The sequence below is a fragment of the Canis aureus genome, chromosome 33, assembly GCF_053574225.1.
Source record: "Canis aureus isolate CA01 chromosome 33, VMU_Caureus_v.1.0, whole genome shotgun sequence".
Classification (NCBI taxonomy): Eukaryota; Metazoa; Chordata; class Mammalia; order Carnivora; family Canidae; genus Canis; species Canis aureus.
The window spans coordinates 16,389,239-16,410,481 of record NC_135643.1 but is presented as its reverse complement, the minus strand read 5'-3'; the positions used below and the strand labels follow the sequence as shown (position 1 = coordinate 16,410,481).

At 34.4% G+C, this 21,243-nt stretch overlaps 1 protein-coding gene across 3 annotated transcripts in view; it reads right to left on the bottom strand.

Moving 5' to 3' along the window:
* The window catches only part of GRID2 (glutamate ionotropic receptor delta type subunit 2), a 1,464,312-nt gene that overhangs the window by 662,279 nt on the left and 780,790 nt on the right, over positions 1-21,243 (bottom strand). For all 3 annotated transcript variants that reach the window (XM_077882884.1, XM_077882885.1, XM_077882883.1), the window contains exon 4: positions 9,994-10,199. In XM_077882884.1, the coding sequence (XP_077739010.1) occupies positions 9,994-10,199 (206 nt within the window). The remainder of the gene's footprint in view (positions 1-9,993; positions 10,200-21,243) is intronic.

The following is a 21,243-nucleotide window of genomic DNA, read 5'->3' as shown; positions in this document are numbered from 1 at the left end:
CTTCATTTGCTACAGTTTCATGTATTCTATTAAAAATTGTGTTCAGTGGAAAAATCAAATGGACCTTCTTAATTTTCTCTGCTTACACAGTTTATTTCCCTTTTATTTATCTATATTACAGTGAGAAAAGTATAAATATAATTGTAATGTAGTGGTACCAGCTAGCATTTCAACAATGCTTCATGGGGTGGCTATACTTTAAAATCTAGTCTACAAATCTAAAATATTGATTTTGTCAGTAAGCATTTAAGGAATTGATTAAGTTCTGGGAGACTGACTCATTCTAACCCAGGATGGCAAATAGATTTAGACTCTTGTGCTAAGATCCATTTGCCATTGCTGCCTAGAAGAGCAGGGCAGAGTATAATAATCTATGTTTCGATCTGGAAATGGAAATTAATGGTTCTTGCATGTATTTGTCATTTACATGCTAAGAAAATTTACTAAGAACTGGCATAGTAATTAAATTGTTAATTTATTAATTTGCAGCAAATATATCTCTCTAGGGTTTAAAATACAGGAGCTCATCACTTTTCTAGCTTTAAAAAGTGATGTTGAAAATGAGAGGTGCATAATTTTGAAAACTATTTCACTCAGACCATGGTAAGGGCTAATAACTGTGTGACATATACTACAGAGAATACCATTATACGTTGGTATGTCTTGTTTTCCAGGTCAGATATGTTTCATCTCTAGACAATAATTTAATCTTCAAATTAATCCTTAGATCTATTATAATTAATCCCTTTGTTTCTGCTAGTTTGTTTATTTGTTTTTCCATGTTACTTTGTGGCAGGAAAATCACTCTGGATTCATTCAAATTCAAGACATGCTTTGAGAAGACTATATCAAGTTATGGTAAGAATTTCTTTCAATTTCTTGAAGTAACCAAGATTTCTCAGTTTCCCATAACGATTAAAATTTCGGTTTACTTCTAGATATGGGTAATCTTGTACATTATCTCCAAACTTTATTTCATCAAGTTTTAGATAGCAACTTTGTTTTATTTGCAATACCTTTCTGGAGTTGAAGAGAATCACTTAGCTGTTTTCTGCTTGTTCTTTCTAGTAGCTTTATTATTTTGTACATTTTATGTTTACAACATTTTCCTTATTAGTCTATATATTCCTTGTGGGCTGGAATCATATATCATTCACAATTATATTTCCAGCAACATTTTGCACATTGTGTTGTGCAGAATAGTTTTAAAATATTGTCTGGATTAATGAATAAATGAGTAATGGATTAAAGAAGGACTCCAATTCCCTTGTTATAAAGGTTGAAGCAATTGTGATTTTATTTTCAATTAAAAGTACAACCCTTAGTAATGTTCAGATATTTTATTTAATTTTGTTTCATTAAATAGAATAGAATGAAAATGTTGAATCCATTTGAAAACCTAACAGAAAAAGAAAACTAGCAAATTAGATGTTGCAAAGGCAAAAATTGTTAAATGACTTTTAGGCTAGTAGAAATTAGTAGCAAATTGTTCACCAATGTCTGTATCCCTAGTCAGCGGTCACAGGAGAGACGTGAGTTGGATCTGTCTTATTACAAGATTAGATTCATTGGAACCTAATACCCTGCTGAGTTCTCTTCTTCAGGAGAACCTTCTGAGAGTTAAACAGAACTCCAACCAGAAAAGCAAAGTCTGATGCTCTTTCAGGCCTCACTAACAGAAGCAAGAGCTATCATACATGATTGTGGTCAGATGGAAAGTAAAATAAATTTGATATTTTCTCATTAAAAGAAAAAAAAATCCAAAGCTCTGGGTTGACTGGTAACAGAACTGACTTTCAAGTTCAATACAATACTGAGTTAAAGCAAAAACTCAGATTTGAGAGCAGTTCAATAATAATTGATAACTATGATACAAGAAAAATAAATTAAATCATGAATGAAGTGGTGCCTGTTAGAGGTTTTGTTTATTTTAATCAAGTGAAATTAAAATTCTTTTTTCTCTTAGAATTCCATGTCATCATAAAAACCATATGAATGAGTTGGATTTTTGAGTGACTGGCCACTAGCTGCTACTTGATGATCCATGTCTACTGGGCCCTTGGAAAGAGTTAAAACTTTTATTACAAAATCCAGCATTATTAACTTTTATAATCATGGGAGCATAGAAAGCTTCTTATTCTGATGAATCATCAATATAGTCTTGTATTCTCTCCTAAAATCATGTGCTTCACGTTAGAGAGAAAAAAAAGTATGATAAAGACACAAGATATGGTACAGGAATAATAGATCTATACTTTCAAAGATATTAATGAACTCCCATTTTATTCACTGATGGTAGGGATTTCTAACTTTCCTTTCCATTGAAGGGTGTTGGAATGGGTCCCCCTGAAATATGCTGCTTTGGCATGAAGATTATTTTGAGTTAAAAGCAATCAAACCCCAACAGAGTCAGGAAAAGCTCTTTACTCCCATCCTCCACAACTGCCTAAAAGAATTTAGATAGAGAATCTACTCTAGGAAGAGAGCTATCATCACAGATAAAACAACATTTTAACTCTTTCCAAGGGCCCAGTAGACATGGATCATCAAGTAGCAGCTAGTGGCCAGTCACTCAAAAATCCAACTCATTCATATGGTTTTTATGATGACATGGAATTCTAAGAGAAAAAAGAATTTTAATTTCACTTGATTAAAATAAACAAAACCTCTAACAGGCACCACTTCATTCATGATTTAATTTATTTTTCTTGTATCATAGTTATCAATTATTATTGAACTGCTCTCAGTTCATGAACTAAGTATGGTAGACAGGGAGGGCCCCAGCAAGGCCTCTTTAATCAAGTCTTCTATGTCCCATTGTTTCTGAATAGTCCAGCAAACATTTGTTTAGCAAATATTTTCTGTAAATACAGAAATTACATCTCAGTAAATCACCCTTTCTGTGAATCACATTTATTTCCTTTGAAGTCTTGGGCCCCTGGGCCCCTACCCCCTTTGCCTTATTTCAAGATGACATATTACCTCATTTTACCTGTCTTTGGATTTTCATCTTTGTGTGGATTCCCTAGACGTACAAAATGAAATTTGATTGTTTCCTGTTAATCTGTTTCATATCAATTTGATTCTTAATCCTGCTAGAAGGACCTTGAAGTGCACAGGAACTTCTCCCTAGTCTAATTCAGGCTCATTGGTCCTATGTCAAAATGAATAGCAGATGCCATACAGAAAATAAATGTATATCCATCTCTATCATCCACCATGTAAAGCAATTAATTTCAGATGGGCTTCAGATTTAAATGTAAATAATAAAACAAAATTTCTAAATAAAAAAAAAGACATGAGTATGCCTTTATGACCTTAGAAAAGAGTTTTCTTAAAAAAAAAAAGACGAAAATGCTAACTCTAAAGAGAACAAATTAGCAACTCAGACTACATTACCAATAAAAATTTATGTTCATCAAAATTCACTATTTTTGAAATAAAAAGACAAACAATGGAAATGGTATTTAAAATATATTCATTTGACAATGAAATCTTATCCCTATTATATACAAAACTACAAATTATGAGAGGGGAAGGAAAATGACTTGGATGTGCACTCCATAAAGTAAAATGTTTTAAAAAAGTCAATAAATATACTAAAAAAAAACTCCATCAGGAAAATGCAAGTTAAAAACTAAAGCTAAATTCCCACCAGGATAAATAAAATAAAAAAGACAGAAAATAAACAACAAAAAAAACCCCAAAGTGTTGGTAAGAAAATGGAAAATTGAAATACTTCTACTTGCTGTTAATAGAAATCAAATTTCTATAAACACTTTAGAAAACTGGCTGTATCAGCTAACTTTAATAAATTACATACCTTACGTGTGACTCTTGAACTAGCAATTCCACTCCCAATTATACATCCAACAAAAATACAGACATACACAAAAATACATGCATAAAACCACTATTTGTAATAGGCAAAACTAGAAAAAAAATCATCAACATAAGTTATATTAACTGTGGCATATTCATACAATTAGATTCTTTGAAGTAATCAAAATGAATGAACTGCCTACATGTTTCAACATGGATGAATCTCATAAACATGATGTTGACCAACAGAAAACAGACAAAACAATATATACAGTATGATTCTATTCATATACAAATTAAACTCAATCACAACTAGCTTATTGTGTTAAAAGTAAGGATAATGGCTATCACTGAGGAGGCTAAGCTGAGTGGTGAATAGGGAGGGAAACTGGGAGCACCAGGTTCTGTTTCTTAACCTGGACACTGGTTGCATGGAAAGTTGTTCAGTCACAACACCTATGTGCACTATTCGTATGTATGTTATATTTCAACACAAAGTTTACTTTAAAAAATATATAGCAGCCATCTATGAACACAGTAGTATTAGAGAGACTTTCATGCAATGGATACATTTGGGGGAAAAATACTTTCAAAAGTTCCTTTTTCAAATATCATTATACTAGTGTCATCTTAAAAACTGTTCATTGTGTAATATATCCAAATAATTTCTCTTTTTGGTAAAATATTAGGTTATTTAAATAGCTATGAAATAACTATCACAGTAATTTGAATATTCAGACTATGTTTTTGATGACTGGGAATCCTGCTGTATCTATTGAGAAAGATATCTTCACTTGTTTCCTAAACTTTCCTAAAGGCTTATTTCTGACAAGCTGCTTATATATCTGAAATAAGTAATTTTGTCTTTAAGTTGTCTGACAAGATCAAAGTTCTTTGGGGTATAGGACAATGAAATGAAGACTATTTCATAAAATATGTTTAAGGAATAAGAGATAATACCCTTCTCTCATTGCAGAATAAAAGGATTTCATGTAACAATACAGTTCCGAAAACTTTCTGAAAACTTGAAGAAAAGCAAATAGGAGATGATAATCATTACCGTATACATCATAAAACTTACTGTTTTCAAAGATTTCATTTTCTTATCAAACCTGAAAACTAAAAGCCATGACAAAAAATTCTAATTTATATAGACTTGTTGGGCTTGTTGTATACTTTCTAGAATACTTTCTAGAAAGGATATAACATGCATAGTTTCTAATGCAAATCTTCCTATATTAAAAAAAAATTGTTTTTCAAAATATCCAGATCCACATTTAAATCAAACCACGTAAGCACTCCTGATTCACCATATTAATTTCAAGGACACTAACAGGTACATCGTGATAACAATTTTCTACCGATATCACAGCAGGTTGATTTACTCAGCTGCACATAACAGCAGTATTTTTCTTAACGCTTTGAAACTCTTGAATGAGAGGTGGAGCACTAGCTGTAGACATGTAATGTATTAAGTTTCTAAGACTTCAAAGGGAGCATAATTAACTCAGTGCCACATAATTGCTCCAGAGACAGAAAAAAAGATGCAAACAGAATTGATATGGCCATTTTTCCCGTTAGCAATTAAATGACAATGCTAAGTGAGCAATTTCTTTTTTAAAATTCATTCTTTTGATTTTTAGGTTAATGTTTCCTTTGAATATTTCAACAACTTTCTATGCTCACTTATATTGTATAGGAAGCAGTAAAAGTGAGAGTTCTGCTATCCTCTCCCATTAGCTAGAATTGCCCCTTCTCTATCCCTCCCTCTCTTAGCTGCTTACTGAATCTCTGTCCGCATCAGAACCTTTACTTTCTGGATCTTTCCTTTTATCTCAATCCATCATTTTCTTTCTAGCTTCATTTGCCTTTCTATAATCCTTGGTAAGTTATTTCTACAAATACTTCTCTTAGGATCTGCCAGTCACGTACCCCTTTGACCCACCGACAACTTTACTATTTTCAAACTGTGTGTGTCCCTTACCATCCACAATCCGCACTAGCTGCAAAGGTGTTAAACATCGCTGGAGGAAGTTGGAGAACAATATTGATTGGATCTAGAGAGCCCTTTAGTTTTTTCAACTGTAAATTTGGAATTTGGACAGAATGTTTCATGTTCCAAATCTAAAATGTCACGATTCAAGTTATCTCTTAAAAATTGTAACAGTGGTTCTTAAAGTACCTTATGTTTGTTCAGTTTTGACCACTAAAAATCTGAAAGAACAGTCTGGAACTTCCAACTCAAGGAGATTAAAGAGATTACCACCTAAGCCTCCAATAATTTATAAGGAGTTGAATAGGTATATAAACCAATAACCAAGAGGAAGAAGGGAAGACTATCAGGAAAGCTTTTTAAAATAAATTATGGAAAAAAGAAAAACAGATGAAGTAATGATATTTGACGATATATGGTAGAAGAAGCCACAGACTAATTATTGTCATGGGAGCAGTAGCAGAGAGCTTGCTCATCTGTGGAGGCCTAGAAATTTTGATCCTTGACAAATGCCAAGTCAAATGATGGGCAGGAATGAGATAGGAGCTGAAAAGTATGGAAGCAGAGTCAATTCTTATCATTCCCAGTAGTTATGTTCTGAAAATTTCACGAGAACATGGAATTAATACATGCTGAGCCAGTGCTCTTAGGGGAAATATGGGATTTGGTTCCTATAAGCCTCTGGTTTTCTTTATGTTTCTATTTAAAGATACTTAAAAATATATGCAATATATATACTTAATATATATTGTACATGTGATTAATATATGTTGCGTGTATATACATTTTATTGTGTCCTAGTCCATTTGGGCTGCTACAACAAAATGCCACAGATTGGGTAGCTTATTAAAAGCAAAACAATTATTTTTCACAGTTCTGGAGGCTGGTATTTCAGTCAGGTACCAGCATGGTTGCATCATGCAAAAGAGGGCCCTCTTTTGGTTATAGGCTCCCTGTATTTTTACTCAGCAGAAGGTGCTAGAGAGCTCTGCAGGGTTCTTTTGAGCATTTAGAATAACACTGACCCTATTTATGAGGAAGTCATCCTCAAGACTTCAGCACTTCCCAAAGGCCCCACCTCCTGAAGTCATCACATTGGGCACAGGATTTCAACGTATGAATTTGGAGGGGGCAAGCACAAACATTCAAACAACATGTTGACTCATTAACATTGAACTCATGGCCAAGGGTACTCATGCCTGAATGGACCTTGTGGAAACAGGTATTTTCTCAGTAGGACACATCGCAGTGAGGACAGCTTTTCAGTGCTCCACTTGGAGGCCATTTTAAACAGTGAGATTATCAGCCAACGGCACAAAAAATGCCCCCTCCCCTTCAAAAAAAAGGAGACACTAAATAAACTGCAAAAAGGCCATTCGTTTCCAGTATGAGAACTGAAACAAGATTACAGAACACAGCTTTGTTCAACCTTAGCTGGGAATATGAGCTGTCAGGCAACTCAGAGTTTTCACAGCTCTGAACATTACTGTGAATGACTTGTGAAAACATCCCTAGCATTGATTTTCAAGTTACAAATAAACTTCAGTGAGTAGGCAAATTTGCTAATACAGAATCAGTGAATAGAGAGGACTGAAGTTAATTGCATGCTGATTTTCACAAGGCCCTTCTCATATACAGGCTCATGCAAAACGTCCTTGAAAGCTGACATTCAGATAAATATAGATGGATAGTCAGATTCTTATCTACAAAAACCAAGCAGGCCATCATGGCTAAATTTGGGAAACTACTGTTGCCAATTGTTATCCTAGAACAAAGACCACATATAAACATACATACAAAATCTATTCTTTGTGTCTCCAGACCTTTGGTGTTATGTGCCATTTGAATTCCATACTTTTTGCCTTTTGAATTAATCGTTTCTGATATTGAGGGGCCAGTCTGTTTCCTAAGTGGGGAAATACTCCTAGAACCCATGGGAGAGCAGAAGCAAGCAGAAAAGTGTTTGAAAACAGTTAATTGAAAACAGGAGCCACTACAGAGGTCAGAGAAAATAGCCAGTGTAGGATGGGGAAGGTGGTGGGTTCACATTCTTTCTGTCATTCTTATATCACTGTTTGAGACCACAGACTAAGACTTAGTAGAGTTTGGAGACATAAAATCAGTGATTGTGAGATACAAGTGAGGAGAAGAGTAGTGGCTGGCTAGAGGAAAGAGGAGAAGTGTCAGGAAAATCACAAAAATAGATTTTATATGCTTGTGAACAAAGATGAAGATAGTAGATTATTACAGGTATCAAAGTCCAGAGGCAAGGATAGGGGGCCTTGGTCAGAATACAAGTCTAGATCATGAGTTGGCAAAAGTCCTTGGTCATCTTGTCCCGCTTCTCAGCTGATTACTTCTGACTGCTTAGTAAATAAATATACATGAATTGTTATCTGGCACTCACAGACCTTTGCCATTTGGTTTCTATCCATGTGTTACATTGTGTGTGTCACTTCTCTTTTTCACATATCCTACTTTGAATCTATACAAAGCTATTTGCTCTGTTTTGAGCATACAGTCGAGGACTGTGCCTTTGCACATCCTGATTTTCTTTTCAGTTCACCTAGTATTTTTTGAGCATCTGCTATGGTCAGGCATGTGCTATACGCTAGAAAAAATGACCTAGAAGTTACCATGTCTTAAGTATTTACTAGGTGTCACCCCCTATATCCCCCTTTAAGGCATTTCATAGGATCTCTCATTTACATTACACATTTAATAAGTTGAAATCAATATATTACTCTCATTTTATTGACGACAAATAATAAAATGAGAAATGCTAGGTAATTTGCCAACCCCACGTGACCAGAAAGTGACTGGATGGACTTATATTTGTCTGTTGTATAACACACTTTTTTGGTGAATTCCTACTCATGATAATAAATCTAATTCAAATGTGCCTTCTCAATGAAGCCTCCTCTGATTTCAAAAATCCCTGACCAAAGACAACCAATAAATCCTTCAACCTCAATTATTATGATTTTAAGATTCCAATTTATATGTATTTGGGTATTTATCTTGAATTTTTCAGCAGATTTTGTGCTTCTTGAAGGAAAGAATGAACTCTTGTAGAATTGGAAATATTCTTTCTATTGTGGAAGAATCTAGACGTTCAAAAGAGATTCTCTGAGTAATTTGCTAGATTCGAAAAGGTCAAAGTTCTATATTTGTCCTTAACTGCATAACAAAGTTCTCTATTAAAATGTTTTAAAAGTGGCATTATTGATAGTTTTCCAAAATTTTTATTCTTAGGATTTATATTCTGCTTCAGTTCCTTGATACCAATTAGATTATAGAGTGTCAAAGAATTTCTAACACATCCCTAATTTGGAGGCTTATAACACCACTTTGGAAGCTAAAGAAAACTTCCTAGAGAAGTGAGGAAAAAAGTATTAGTCAAAGTCACCAAAATTAAAAATACTACTTATAAAGCCCATGTGAAAGTATGCAATGTCATGACCAGTTCTAACACTATATAAAATTAAAAACTTGAAGTAAGGCAAATGACAATAACCCTGTCAAGGCAATAGCAAGCATTTTAGAACATAAAGATGTTATACCAATCATTAAAAAGTCTTAATTGTAGTTTTACAAAGTTTTGGAGCTTCTAGCCAAATGAACAGATACAATTTAAATTTTGAAGATACAGCATCATAAATGCAGGATCATAAAATGTACTTTGGGCATCACTTTGCAGAGAGTTTCAGACTGTTTTAATTATTTGTCTTGGTACAGAGTTCGCAGAATGGAAGTATATTGGCTCTATGTTTTTGTAAAAGTAATGATGTGCAGGCAATGACAGCCTGGTTCAAGTATATCTTCTCTCAGAGGTAGAATTCTGACTTGCAGGAATTGAAGGATTAGTTGGAAAATTGTGCCTCTGTGAATTTATTTTTGAATGTGTTAAAATAATTCAGGGTCAACAATACTTTTAAACTCCCAATGACATTTCTTAAGATCATCCTGTCAATGCACTTAGATATAGAAGTACAAACATTCTCAGCAGTTAACTGGATGAATGCAAGAAGCAAGGAAGTTGGTGTGCTACCTCCATTAGTGCTAATGACAGTCACGTGTAGTTCATTCCCTTACACTGCTCTTAATTTTCAATTCGACTGTGAGGTCTGTTCCAAAGCATTTAATTTTTTCACCCTACCGCAACAATTTTTACTCACCTCAGTTATGAAAGATTTGGCTGTCGCAGGATTCATAACAAGGATGGCTCGCCTAAGAGTGTCTCGATAGCGATTCAATTCCTCTATTCTCAAGGTGTCAAAGAGAGTGGTGATCATTTTATTGATGTTGTTTTCTACCTTCTGCAACGCAACATCCATTCCCTGCTGAGACACCTTGTCCAAAAACTCCTGTATTCCACGGATATCTAGGAACATCAAAAGCCCATCAAAATGTGAATTAGACCACAGACGGGAGATAAAAGCTACTTTGCTCACACCAAAATGCAGTTTATTGTTCATCATTGTAGGCTATTTAAAACTACAAATTGAGTAGCTGATAGGACTCTCAAATATAGTTTAGGCATAATATGATTTAATATGTTTACATAAAAAAATGTAGTAGTTTTTGTTTGTTCAGTGAATTGCATTCTTTCCGCTGAGCATTTAAATGATCTCACCTCTAAAAAGTCTTAGGACAAGGTAGAGGGAAACAGTTGAAGAGGACTCTCACTTGTCTAAAACGAATGTGAGATAAGGAAAGTACACTTCTTATTTTGTTTAGCATTAAAGAGTGATTTTGACTTTAGGTAAAATATGAATATCATTAATGGCAAAAGGATCTAAATAAAAATTACTAATGTTCCTAAAACTAGGCAACAATATCACTAAAACTTGGCATCTATAATCTAAGTAGAAAGGGGGTTTTGAGAAGTTATACTTAAGGGTTTCAGGTCACTTCGACCACAAATAAAACAGCCACATTTTTGTCTATTTTGTGAGTACCACTTCCTTACCTCAAATATAGCGAACTTGATAGGAGACAGTTTTCTTTTCAGGAGTGTGGGGAATGTACTTTGTGTATAAAGCATATTTTAACAATATATTCACATACCCATTCCAAAATGAGCGAAGTTCTAAAAGATTATCAAATAAAAATGTGAGGAGCACTGGGTGTTATGTGTAACTGATGAATTACTGAACTCTACATTGGAAACTAATGGTATACCATATGTTGGCTAATTTAATGTAAATTAAAAAAAAAAAGGAAAATGCCATTATTTTGTATTTGAAGAAAAGGATAAAATCTAGTCTAAATGAAGTGTTTACAGATTGTACTTTGATGTATGTTTAAGTAAAAATAAGTGTCTGAAATGCTACAAATATGTCTTCTTAGTACTGCATTGGTTGTTTATAGAAAGGATCTGAACATTGATAAATGTGACTGGAAGATGTACCTGTCACAATACAATCTTAATATAGCATATTGCTCTCACTGTACAATAAACTATATTTTTTCTGTATATATCCATGGCATAAAATGTTTAAAGGGAAAAACTGGTGAAAGGTAAGTAATAGGGATTATAGGTTACTTACTATGAATGGACTATATCTCGAAATTCCCAATGGTACATGATTGCATGTATGTAAAATTGCCCCCTCAAAGGCAATAATTAGTTCATGTGTTTTTCAATATATTACCAATGAAAAGCAATATATAAGCCCACAGAACAAGAAAACAAATAGCCACAAGTTTGGAAACTGATACGTGCTCACAATAAGATTTTATATTTGCAGGGTTAAAAGTTAATAAACAGAACTTTGCTTTCTTTGTGTGATTAATTTTATTTTAAAACGATTTTATAAATAGTATATGTTATCTAGTGAATCTCAAACTCTTAAAATCAATGACTGTATGAATTCCACTTTGTATTATCTTATTCCTAATTATATTATAAACCCAGGATGTCAGAATCATAGCAGCCTAAAAGAACAAAGCCTCATCTAGAGCAGAGCAAGAGATGTAAAAGCAGAAATAACATAGTAATTAGTAATTGTGGGGCAGCCGGGTGGCTCAGCGGTTTAGCACCACCTTAGGTCCAGGACGTGATCCTGGAAACCTGGGATCGAGTCCCATATCAGGCTCTCTGCATGGAGCCTGCTTCTCCCTCTGCCTGTGTCTCTTCCTCTCTCTCTGCATCTCTCTGTGTCTCTCATGAATAAATAAATAAAATCTTTAAAAAAATTAGTAATTGTGTACTCATTAAATATCCAAATTGGAAAGTACCCGAGGGTATAAAATACTCAAGTGTGAGTTAAACGAAAGGTTAGAAACAGGTAGACCTATAATAGGACTATGAACATACTCAACGAGTGTTCTTAAACTTTGGTATGAATCAGAATCATCTGGGAATCTTATTAAAAGTACAGAAGCCTGGGCCCATCCCAGAACCGATATGCCTTTAAAATTTGTGTCAGAGCAGATCCTTGATTTTGAGTTGTAAGTCATTGTTGTTTCTTTATATTGAAGCACTTCAATGGACAGCTAAATATAAGACAAACAAAACAAGTAATATATTGAGATATATTTTGTGACCAAAACTCAAGGCTCCAGATCATTAACGTTCTAGGAAATCTTCTGTTCACAGATCTAATATTCTGGTGCAATTTCATGTCTTAACTTTGAGAAAAAGAAAAACAATGTTCCACAAAGTATTTACTGAATACAGATACAATGCTGGGTGCAAAGAATATAACAGTGAATATACACTTCCCCACAATGAGATAGATGGTGAGCAAGTAAACTAATCAATACAAATCAACCCAAAAGCTTGTAAGGAAACAATAAGGGTGCTCTGGTAGATAATGACAGGGTGGCAAGGAGGATGTATTTTAGTTATCATACTCAAGCAAGCTTTCTCTGGGAAACTGGCACTTAAACTGATCTCAAAGATGAGAAGTCATTACCCAGGCGAAGAACTAGGAAGAGAAGATGACAGTAAGGAAAATGCCCCAAAGTAGCGAAGAGTTTGTGTTCGAAGAACGTAAAAGATTCCAATGTGGGTGCAGCCACATTAGTGAGGTAGAGTGGAACGAGGTGAACATGCATGGAGATGGAGGGTCAGATTATGTGTCTCTTGGTGAGATACAGAAAGCAGTTTTGATTTTATCCTAAACACAATTTTAATCTATTGAAAGCTGAAGTAGAAGATCTCAGTAGATGACAAGCTATGCGTACAGAAAAGTGGTTTCAGTCTGAGAGTGACTTGTTAGTATAGCTCAAATTGAGCTTGTAAATGATTTCCTCTTGATTTAAAAATGTATGGAATTTATTTAGCTTTTGTTTTGGCCAACAATTAAGTGATATGGCATATTGTTATTTAGCCAGAAATGTGATGTGATAAAAAAGAAATTGCTATTGTCCCTTTGCTTCCTTAGTCTTGAATTCTGGTTATCACTGTCTGGATGATGTGATTGTAAACTTTTCAATTTGATCTGTAAATGAGGAAATATTTATTTTATAGATGTCTTCAAAGATCAGATTAGTGAGGGTGTGCACAGGCATGCGTGTGTGCACAAAATCCAGTGTAAGGTCTAACACATAGTAGTTACTGCTATTGTTAATAATAGAGCATAATCACTTAGTAAGAGACCACCCCTTTCCACAAATATAGAACATCATTGCCTAAATTTACTGTTGGGTAGCTACCCAAAATAGCAAGCATAACAGTTTGGGTTCTTGGAATGCAGGAATTAAATAATTATTGCTTTGCTTGTTTAAGAATAACACTAAACACCCATGATATGTGGCAATTAGTAAGTTTAATATGAGAAGAATCTGAATCATGCTATTAGATACTCTGCAAGAGTTATTAAAAGAGAGAATGGGTCTTTGGTTTTATTAATTCATGAACATAATTAACCATCACAAGTTTTCAGCTACCTTATCTGTGTGTCTATTACTTGACAAGAAGTAAAAATAAAAATCACAGAAACAAAAGAGATAAGACATGATGCTTAACTTCAAGGAGCTTCTAGGCCTATGAGTGTGACTAAGTGCTATTTATTAATAACAGAAAGTTAAATCGTAGTTTCAGTTCAGTAATTCCAGTGATTATTAATTCTACTGACCAGAAAATTCTAAATAGCAAGTGGTGGGAGGCTCATTAACTGAGTTATTAAACATAAGATTAGGGGGAAAAAAAAAAAACCTTTTTCCTGGGCACTATAAAGGAACTTGTAGGCGGAACAGTGACCTTCCAAAGATGTCCAAATCCTAATTCCTGGAATCTGTGAGTAAATTATTTAAGCAAAAAGGAATTAATGCTCCTGATGGTATTAAAGTTGCTAATCATTTGACCTGAAGATGGCGAGATATCCTGTATGATTAGGGTGGGTCTAGTGTGATCACAGAGTCCTTAAAATTAGAAGAAAAAGAGAGAAGAGAGTCAAAGGGAGATCTGACTCCTGAAGAATGAGTTGTTGACTTTGAGGAAACTTCAGAGAGATGCAACATTGCTGGCTTTGAAAAGGGGAGTGGGCAACTCGGGCAAAGAATTGTGGATAGTAAAGGTGAGGAAGGTTCTTCCTCACCAGGAAGAACCTCCAGAAAGGAACACAGACTTGCTGCTATCTTGATTTTAGTCTATTGAGATCTCATGTCAGATTTCTGACCTACAGAACTGTAAAATAATAATTTGTGGTGTTTAAGCCTTTAAATTTGTGGTCATTTGTTACAGCAGCAATAGAAAACTAATATAGAAGTATACTTTGGTCCTCAGGTCGCCATTTTTCAAACTGTGGTCCATTTAATTTATTTTGGAATCATCTGGAGAACTTGTTGAAAAATAAGTTTTCTGAGCCCCTTTCCATTCCAATAAAATACAAACTCTCATGACAAAGCACAGAGATTCTTCTCAGCTGATGATTCTTAAGAAACCAGTTTTGGAACCAATGCCCCAATTTCTTAACTTCTTTATGTCACAGATTCCTTTGAAAAAAAACCATGAAGAGTATGGATTCTCCCTTCCCCCATGTATGTACATACCTGGAACGTTATGCATACTGCCTAGATTATGGTCTCAGTCTCATCTGTTTGCTTTCCTTACAGGTACTTATTAGAGAACCTTGATTAGCATACTGTCACTACTCTTAATGATTTTATTCTATTCATGCTGTATAGGAAGGTAAAGTATAGATAGTCACATGTTAGCTAATAGTGTATATTACATTCTAATTAGAGAAAACTTTTAAATCAAAATATTAAGAAATATGACAAACATGAATACCTTTCCCAATAACATTTAATTGGTTTCAGTTATCAATTAGTCTTTCACTATCCTTCAGTCCTAAGAAAAACCTATTATACTTTAGAAGATAGAGTTTCCAGGAAAGCAGACTCTAAAATAAGGATGGAAGAACAGGAAGTGTGTTAGGGACAGCTCTGAGGAATAACCCTTGTGAGGCCAGGGAAGGGAACAAGAGTCAGCAGAGGGAGAATGGTAGTGCAGCCCATCAGAGACCTGCCCAGATCCCAGGAAGTGGGATGCCCTCAGAGTTATCCCGAGTTAGGTCCAGTAGAAGGAGAAATTGTATCATCCTGCATAGGCTTTGGTTTGGTGGTTGTCTTCAGCAGAGGGCAATTCCTCAGGAAGGCAGTCAGCTGCCAATGCTCTCAGTAGATGGGGAAATAAGTGCTTTAGCTTTGAAGGGTGGGTTGGCTGGCACAGGACAGAATATATCCAGGAGTTTCCCCTGCACTTATCGTTTTGGTTTTCAGGATAATTGGACGTTATAAATAAATTGCCTTTATAAATCCCTGCATCTTTATTTTTTGAAACAACTTTCTACTATGGAAAACACACTACACTTGATGTCAGACAACTGGGTTTGGATCCTTACTTTGATACCCACATGGCCCTGTTAACTTGGAATTAATTTCATAGTTGATGTCTGCTGTTTTTAGCTTCTCAGTGTTCCTTCTTCTTTATTTCAAGTAACAGAACCTCATTTTTTACTTAAGAAACCAACCTGGATCCATCCCTTCTGTTCCACATTCTATGGCATTCTACAGTCTAGTTCTGGGTGGTCATGTATCTCAGGATGGTCAATTTGAGCTCGCCATGTCCCTCGCCTAAGGGATAATCACAGGATTCAAATGAGGACTGGAATCTGATATATGGATAATGAAACACAAATGATCTGTTTTGTATCACAAGTTGTAATGAGATATTTTTGGGATCACAAGAGTTGGTGTGTCAAGAGAGAAGCCGAGAGTGAAGTGAAACAGAGGCAAGGTAGCTATTCCTTGGATTTCTCAATGACATGAGTCAAACAATTTTTTTTTTCTCTTGGCTTACTTAGTTTGAAATGAGCTTCTGTCCTTTCAAGAGTAAGAGTCTTGACTTATATAACATCTTTTTATAAGCATCTGATAGTTTGATGATGAAAGTGACAGCACAGTTCTTATCCTTGAGGTACTTCCAGTTTAGTAGACCAAAGGACAACTTAAACTGGTAATTATGTTTTAATGTGATAATGCCAATAAAAGAGATGGAGGTAAGGAATGGAAGCAATTAAGGGAGGATAAGTAGCAATTAACCATACCTTATTGCTGAAAAAAAAGTTTAATTACTGGTGGTTCTGGTAAAAGGGAATAGGGATTGTGAAGCATTAAACCAGTTTGTGAACTACAGATTTCTAAGCAATGTGCATTTTCATTATCAAGATTTTATTAACCCAGCAAAAAAAGTCCCATTTGTTCCTGATTTTCTTCTGCCATCTTTTTCTATGAAAAAAAAAATCTTGATAAGGACTTAAAGTTGATCTAGGTAGCATTCTCAGGACTTGATATTCTAGCAATGATCAACTTCTCTGACACCTGACTTGTGACTTGTGTTATCTATTTAGACCACTTCCCACAATTCTCCAAGAGGTACTGGCTGATTGAAGCTTAATTAATTAATTGAATGATTGATTAATTATATTTATTTTTGTTTGAAGATTTTATTTAGTTAGAGAACATGCACATGTGTGAGCGTGGGAAGGGGCTGAGGGAGAGGGAGAATCGCCAGCGGATCCCGCCCTGAGCACAGAGCCCTGCGTGGGGGCTCCATCTCCAGACCCTGTAACCATGAGAGCTAAAATCAAGAGTTGGGTGCTTAACCCACTGAGACCAGGTGCCCCATGAAGCTTAATTATTTATTTAATTAAATTGTATAAAATAACGACTTTATTATAATCACTAATGAAAGATTAAACTTAATCTCTAAATTAAAAATGGTTTACATTAAGGTAGATTAGGAGAGAAAAAAATCCAGGCTATATTAGAATCAAATGTATAAACCCATTTCCAAACTGGCCCCCAAACCAGTAGTATGGTATCCCGTTGTTCATTGCAAACTAGTGGTCAGCACCCAAATAGATTCCTTTCAGAATCAACTCTGCTTATTATGTGTCAAGCACTATGAAAGGTACTTAGAAGAGAATGTTGAACAAGACAAAAACAATCTTTGCCCTCAACGAGTTCATTATCTAAACCATCTGATGATATACACAGGCCCTATAGTAGAGGGATCTTACAGTACTACTAGTTTTCCAAAGTGTAGTTGCAATTTAACTAAATTTAGTGACATTCTATTGAATCTATAAAACAGTATTCCTTAGTCTGATCATTATGTTCAAATATCAAATTTTAAATATTGAATTCGGTAGGAAAAGATTTGTCACTAAGTCTCTGTAAATCTATTTTTTTTGATCTACTTATCTCTCTCCGTTATTTGAGTAGATTCCACACATTTAGTCATTTTGATCACAATGCATTGAAGACTTCATATGGAGCAGGAGATTAGCACTGCATTCAGCCAAACTTGGTGTTTCTGAAATTATGATAGGATTCTGAGCTTTAAATTAATATTTAGAATATTATGACTTTCTTTTTAAATAAAAAGAAATGTCATGTTGCTGGGTCCATGAGATACATCATTGAGCTGAATGGCTTTTCCCAACATCTGAATAGCAAAGCATACTCTACAAAATACCTCATTTTCTGAGAAAATAAGTCTTTTCACCATTGAGTGATTTAAAAATTTTTTAGAACCCTTATTTCAAAAGGGATTTGAATCTCCACCGAGTATTCCCTTGCCATTTGTGGTGTATTTGGAAAATAAGGGTCATATGCTGTATTAGATTTTGAGATGACACAGTCCAGCAATGGTGGCCCATCGCTAAGATTTTCTATTTGATGAGAACTTACTATTTTAGCATTAGATCATAGTGTTTTTGTATGAGAGTCATATTCACAGTAATGCTGATCAATAAGGACATTCGGACTAATGAATAAATCCAAAGTGGTACAATATATCATTTTTACCTACTTGACATAATACAGACTAATGCAAAGGAAATAGTTCAATAAGATACTTGGATTAATTATACGCTTATTGATGCACATTGAAATAAATGAGAGAACTAGAAGTTGGAAAGTGGCCAAATGAGTAATAAACAGCTTTAAGACTATCTAGAGAGATTGTTAATAATATTATAGTCATTAGACATTTGAAAGCACCCTCAGGGTAATTATAAACATTTGCAATCAATTAACAGGAATGTGTCCATTTTACGGGCCTTGATTAAACTTACAATAGATACATGGAATAAATGTTGTTATTCCTTGGGATGCATTCATGAGGATGATCATTCAATGTTCATTTCAAAGGGGCTTACCATATGGCAATTTAATTGTAAGGAAAGAGTATTACACTGATGTACTTAACAGTAGCGCTTAAATATCTCAGGTCACTTGACTATGTATTGACTTTTAACTTGGAATCGTTAAACAATGCATTCAGAATACAGGAGAGCCTGCAAGTAACCCATTTGGTAATGCTTAGAGTGAGTCTTTTTCTTTGCTTTTGTGCCTGTGGATGTCAAAAATATGTATTTCTATATACAGAGAGAAATATATATTTAATTTAATCATTTCCATTGTAAGATATTTTACTTTATCAATACCTACCGATGCACTTTAAGGTCTCTGATTTTCAGAAACACTCAGCTTGACAAATTATAGTAGAAATTTACATTTGGCTAAAAGTCCTCTTGTGAATGAAAAAAAATACTATCCTGGGACTAAGGAGGATGTCAGAAAGTTTGAGAACATAAATAAGTTTAACCAAAACAAACAAAGACATATTCAAACTAGACTTTAAAAGTGTATGTTTTAAAAGCAATTTTAGGGGCACCTGGGTGGCTCAGTCTGTTAAGTGTCTGCCTTCAGCTCAGATCATGATCTCAAGGTCCTGGGGTCAAGCCCCATATCAGGTTCCCTGCTCAGTGGGGTGTCTGTTTCTCCCTCTCCCACTGCCTGCTGCTCCTTCTGCTTGTGCTCACTTCCTCTCTCTCTGTGTCAAATGAATAAATAAAATCTTTTAAAAAATTAAAAATAAAAGCAATTTAAATGTTGAATTATAAAGACAAGTATTTATAATCTATACATTTCATATAATTCAACCTAATAATATTAAAATAAGATTTAAAATTTAATTACAATAAATAAGATAAAATAATTCAATTAATGTTTAAATAGTTATTTTTCTTATAAGCAAGGTTTCCTTCAAACTGGGAAAAGAAGCACATGTGTCCACATATGCCTATACTTCACTCAGAGGTAATGCACCCACCACATAATTTAGGTTGGTGATTGAGAGCCCACCAAGTACTTGATCAATTTATTTGATTCAAGGATCAGCAAAGGATTCAAACAGGGCATGAGATTTGATACATATCTATTTGTATGATATTTGATATACAAACAAAGCAGGAAACAGCTATTTCTTTAGTATAATAATTTGTAAGGATATGCTTAGAATCACCAATGTCATCTATCTTGCCTAAGAATGATGCCAATAGATAAACTGAAATACAGATTAGGCTATGGTAAGAGGATACCTAAGCTACTTGCAATAAGTACATGTCTCCATGTCATTACTGTAACAAGCTACTTAGGTCCCCATCATCATATTAATCCCTCCAATCTTCATAACTTTATCTAATAGGTCTGTCAATAGATCAAATCCAGTATTGGGCTGTGGGACCAATATTTTCTTAGGCAAAGGAAATTAAAGAGCCCAAGTAGCTTATTCACTGAAGAGTGCTTCAATCTTATGGTTTATGTCACACTTGGAAATCAGTTCTATTCAGTTCTCCCAGGTATGAAATTCAACTTCTCTCTCATCAATATTCTCAGAATAGAATCCTCCCTCCAAAGAAATATATCTGCTTTTATTCTACTTTAAGAACCATCTACTAACTACTATAACTTTCTGGGTTCTTTATATTATATTGTCAGTTCCTTGATTCTGGAATCTAGCCATTGGCTAGTGCATTCAATCAATTCCTTGCATAGACCGCTCTGATAGTGAGCCTACCTGGACTACTCCCAATTGCTTTTAATGAGCCTTTCTCAATATCATTTTCCACTTACTTTACCAAGCGTCTCCAGAGATTTGGTTGAAATCAAAGCAAATGGAGGATGAAAAATGAAAAATTGTAGGTGTAGGGCAATATGATGAATGATACAATAAAAATTTAACATACTTTTAAAAAGCAGAAATTAAGAAAAAAAACACAAGGTATAAGTGTGTAGTTTGTTTTGTTTTGCTAAAAAGAGACAGAGGTCTTACCCCTCTCTCTAAGGCAATAAGATAGAATGAAGCTTACTGTATAATCAGTAAATGTATCAGATCATACACAGAGGTACTGAAAAACTAGATAGATAGGGATAAAGACATTTAGAAGAATGGAATCTTTGAAAAGCACAACAGATTGAACAGGGGAAGTTGCTCATGTTGAAAATGGTACTTATGCAGTAGAATACTAAGGAGAGTTCAGGGAGTATAATTCTTTTCTTTACTTATTGATAAATGATTTTAAGCAAAATGATTATCATTTTATAGTATTCCAGAAAATGGATCATTTTGTCCAATATTAGTATTTTGAGTTTCATATAAAGAAAAATTTTCTGACAACTGGAAATACTCAGTATCCAAATGTGATTTATTATATTATATTCAAAATATAATAAATTCTCTCACTCTTGGAATATTTTGAAAGGGGAAACAATGTTACCAAAGATGCTGAAGAGGTCTGCTGAAATTCTTGTTTCCAAATGCCACTTTGAGGAGCACAGCTGGCTGTATTAGAATCACTTGAAGATTGCTAAAGTACATATGTTGCTGGTGCATATATGGCAACAATTCTGATTCCAGGAGTCTGTGATGGGACTCAGGTATTATGATCATAATTAAAAAATTCTTCTAGCCATTCTGATCTATTACCAAATGTGAATTCTGGGAATCCACTACATTCAATTCTAATTGATTTTTGTCTATTACTCTACAATCTCTAAATGATTATGATTCAATTATGCTAGTTTCCCTGTTTATTTGTTTCATTATTTATTTATAGAGAGGG